The following is a 4504-nucleotide window of genomic DNA, read 5'->3' as shown; positions in this document are numbered from 1 at the left end:
AGACCTAGCTCATGATGCCACTGTTGGGGAACGTAGCAGAAATTCAAAATTTTCCTACGTGTCACCAAGATCTATCTATGGAGAGACCAGCAACGAGGGGAAGGAGAGTGCATCTACATACCCTTGTAGATCGCTAAGCGGAAGCGTTCAAGTGAACGGGGTCGATGGAGTCGTACTCGTCGTGATCCAAATCACCGATGATCAAGTGCCGAACGCACGGCACCTCCGCGTTCAACACACGTACAGCCCGGTGACGTCTCCCACGCCTTGATCCAGCAAGGAGAGAGGGAGAGGTTGAGGAAGACTCCATCCAGCAGCAGCACAACGGCGTGGTGGTGGTGGAGGAGCGTGGCAATCCTGCAGGGCTTCGCCAAGCACCACGGGAGAGGAGAAGGACTTAGGAGAGAGGGAGGGGCTGCACCAAAGGCATAAAGGTTGTCTCAAGAGGCCCTCCTACCCTCACTATATATAGGGAGCCCAAGGGGGGGTGCGCCAGCCCTAGGAGATCCAATCTCCTAGGGGGCGGCGGCCAGGGGAGGTTTCCCTCCCCCCCCAAGGCACCTAGGAGGTGCCTTCCCTCCTTGGGACTCTTCCTTAGGGTTCCCCCTTCACCCTAGGCGCATGGGCCATAAGGGAAGTGGCGCCCCAGCCCACTTTGGGCTGGATCCCTTCCCACTTCAGCCCATGGGACCCTCCGGGATAGGTGGCCCCACCCGGTGGGCCCCCGGGACCCTTCCGGTGGTCCCGGTACAATACCGATGACCCCGAAACTTCTCCCGATGGCCGAAATAGGACTTCCTATATATAAATCTTTACCTCCGGACCATTCCGGAACTCCTCGTGACGTCCGGGATATCATCCGGGACTCCGAAAAACATTCGGTAACCACATACAAGCTTCCTTTATAACCCTAGCGTCATCGAACCTTAAGTGTGTAGACCCTACGGGTTTAGGAGACATGCAGACATGACCGAGACGTTCTCCGGTCAATAACCAACAGCGGGATCTGGATACCCATGTTGGCTCCCACATGTTCCACGATGATCTCATCGGATGAACCACGATGTCAAGGACTTAATCAATCCCGTATACAATTCCCTTTGTCTAGCGGTACGATACTTGCCCGAGATTCGATCGTCGGTATCCCGATACCTTGTTCAATCTCGTTACCGGCAAGTCTCTTTTACTCGTTCCGTAACACATCATCCCGTGATCAACTCCTTGATCACATTGTGCACATTATGATGATGTCCTACCGAGTGGGCCCAGAGATACCTCTCCGTTTACACGGAGTGACAAATCCCAGTCTCGATTCGTGCCAACCCAACAGACACTTTCGGAGATACCTGTAGTGTACCTTTATAGTCACCCAGTTACGTTGTGACGTTTGGTACACCCAAAGCATTCCTACGGTATCCGGGAGTTGCACAATCTCATGGTCTAAGGAAATGATACTTGACATTAGAAAAGCTTTAGCATACGAACTACATGATCTTGTGCTAGGCTTAGGATTGGGTCTTGTCCATCACATCATTCTCCTAATGATGTGATCCCGTTATCAACGACATCCAATGTCCATGGTCAGGAAACCGTAACCATCTATTGATCAACGAGCTAGTCAACTAGAGGCTTACTAGGGACATGGTGTTGTCTATGTATCCACACATGTATCTGAGTTTCCTATCAATACAATTCTAGCATGGATAATAAACGATTATCATGAGCAAGGAAATATAATAATAATCATTTTATTATTGCCTCTAGGGCATATTTCCAACAATCTGTGTCTTGGATGGATCGGTTTATGCCTTCTTCAAGAGTTGAGCACCAAACCTCTTGATGATTGGACGATTGATCCCTGTCGGTAGCTGGATCTTGTTGTTGGAGCAAACAAGACGGGATCCAGTTCAACACGAAGAATAGACAAAGAGGGGAAGAAAGTAAAACAGGATGGGCCTTTGATCCTTGTGTTGATTTTCTTACCTGTCGAAGACCTGGGCGTGGACGACGCTGCCAATTTCCCCGAGGCCCGAGCACGTGCATGTTTCCTCCTGCACCGGGGCGGCCGACGTCGGTGGCGATGGCCTTGAGCTTCCCTGCGGGTAGTGCGACACCTGAACATCACCAAGAGAAACATGAGTAAAGATCAAGGAGTTGCTTGTTTGACGGACGAATCCGGCAAGAAACTCGCTCTCATCAGTCTGCCCTGGTTGGATACGTAGATAAAATCCGATCTTGGCAAATTATTAGAGTCGTATGAACAACATACTGAGAGAGAAACCCAATGGCGCAGGCGTGACCAAACCGAGAGCCACTACAGAGGTGTTCTTGACGCGGCACGGTGGGAAAGATAGAGTCAACGGCTCGCCAGATGTGTAACCCACTTGTGTTGGCCGCCGGCTGTGGAGCGGCCATTGGTGCTTGTTGTTTTGGCTCCTGAACGGAACATGGCGGAGCGACGGCCTCCAATTCCTCTGATCTAGGCGGCATCGCGTGGGCGTGGGGAGCGAGAGGAGTGGAGGAGGTTGGTGATGACTCCGTGCGGCGGGCGTGCATGCCTCCTATTTGATTGGAAGAGATTTTTGGTAGGGGAGGAATTAACAGATGGAATAACGTGATTAGTGGGAAACGGCATGTGGAATCGGGTGGAGTACGGTCAGTCATTCTAAATTGCTAACTACACACATGACTCGGGATTAAGTTAATCATAACCATTAGATTTTATTCAGTGGGTTTAATCTAGTGGTGCTAATCAACCTGGGTACAATTGTTGTGTGGCGTTAAGAAAAAAATTGTTCGATTGTTTAATAGTAGTATAGATACTGCTCCAAAAGTTAGTATAAAATCCAGACACTTATTTTCGGATGGAAGGAGTATATTTTTTCAGGGGCGCAATATTTACACTATATTGACATATCTGTATGTGCAATATTTATACAATGCTTCTGACGTGACTATTTCTATACCACTCCGAGAAACTAACTCCACATATCCACAAGCATGTGCCGCGGCTATGTCCGCATCTTCGCCGTCCGATCTAGCATCAGCGGCCAGGCCAACGCCTCAGTCGCGGCCAGGCAAGGCAAGGCTATGTGCAAAAATGCCCTTTTTTGGCAGTCTCGTCTGCGCTGCACGTCTACTCGCTCTCGGAGATGGCGGTTAAGTCGGGCGAGAACCTCGGTGGCGACCTGCCGCCTCGGTACGCCACCCTCCGTTTCTGCGCCACCATCGGCTTCACCGCGAACGTCGCCATGGTGAAGGCATCCTCGGCCGAGTAGTCCTCCTCGGACGGCTCAAACACGAGCGGCGCCACGGAGCCCCGACGGCGCCGGCTGCCGGCTGATGACACGGTGGCGGCCTTGACGAGGGCGGCGCTGGCCTTGACGGCGAGCGATGCCACCTCCCCGGGGGCGAGGCGGCGGCGCAGCATGTCGCTGGGGAGCACGAAGTAGATCTGCCCCGGCAGGAGCGCCTCGCCGCTGGCCACCGCCGCGACGGAGCCCTCGAACCCCATCGCGTCGGCGTCGCAGAGGAACCACTCCTGGTGCGCCACCTCCTCAAGAGCCATCGCTGCCGTCGCGGGCGGCGAGTACTCCCTGAGCTCGCCGCTGGGGAGCACCACCCTCGCGGTCGCCGGGCCGTCGGCCGCCGCGTCGTACGACACACACAGGCCCATTTCGTCTTGGTCGCCGCGTGTTCTTGTCCTGCGCTTCTCTTGTTCGCGCTGTTGTTGTGGTGATGTAAATGTAATGCGTGGTGTCTGGTGTGGTTGCTGCCGGAGACGGCGATGGTATATATAGCGGAGCGGCTGAGCGGGGAGGCAGAGGGAGCGCTGTCGTGTAGCCGGGAGTTGGGGCAGCACAGGCTGGCTGGAGGTTTGTTGCGGCCAGCGAATGCCGTGGTGCAGTGGACTCGGCGGAGCTTTTCTTCTTTGCAAGCGCAGTCAATTGGCTACCCGGTGAAGAAGATATTTATTCCGATCAAGCTCCGGCCAGCTAGCAAAACCCTACCCACACGGTTAAGTTGCACAACCCACAAATACGTACGTACAACCAAACACGGCAATGCGTTCTTCATGAAAAAAAATTCAGAAAACAATCCAACGGACAGCTCGTTACCTCCAGACTTAGCATCCAATAACTCTGACGATATTGTCTTCCAAAAACGACGGCGAAAGATTTTGTCTCATCCTTTAACTAAGAAGTGAAAAGAGTTTTTTTTTCTTCACTCAAGCTCAACAGCCTGAATTACACAAAAAGATCACTCTCCCGGCATTAAATAGACCAATTTCTTGCACCCGGTTAACCAAAGCTTAGCCTCACATTTGATGGAAATGCAGCATGGGATTGGTGATGAAGTGCTCTTGCCAGAAGACACGGGTATTTCTTTAGTTCCAAATAGTGCAAGTAATAAGTCTGGTGAGGTACGCCATAGCTTTCTACTAGGATGCTCTTTACTGAAAGGGTTGACCCACCATTCTTTGAGAGAGTGCTTCAGGGCTCAT

The 4504-nt window shown here is 52.3% G+C and overlaps 1 protein-coding gene across 1 annotated transcript; it reads right to left on the bottom strand.

The window, feature by feature from the left end:
- Positions 1-2834: 2834 nt before the first annotated feature.
- LOC147973015 (uncharacterized) lies at positions 2835-3939 on the bottom strand. The gene is made up of 2 exons (XM_087521816.1): positions 3088-3939; positions 2835-3010 (listed from the first exon to the last, which is right to left on the bottom strand). Exon 1 carries the CDS (start codon positions 3674-3676, stop codon positions 3137-3139), a length of 540 nt encoding a protein of 179 aa, XP_087377942.1. The 5' UTR covers positions 3677-3939; the 3' UTR covers positions 2835-3010; positions 3088-3136.
- Between the last annotated feature and the right edge of the window lie 565 nt (positions 3940-4504).

The sequence above is a fragment of the Triticum urartu genome, chromosome 5A (assembly GCF_056163025.1).
Source record: "Triticum urartu cultivar PI428250 chromosome 5A, HENAU_Tu73, whole genome shotgun sequence".
Lineage (NCBI taxonomy): Eukaryota > Viridiplantae > Streptophyta > Magnoliopsida > Poales > Poaceae > Triticum > Triticum urartu.
Note: the sequence above shows the minus strand (reverse complement) of the source record. Positions and strands in the feature narration are given on the sequence as shown.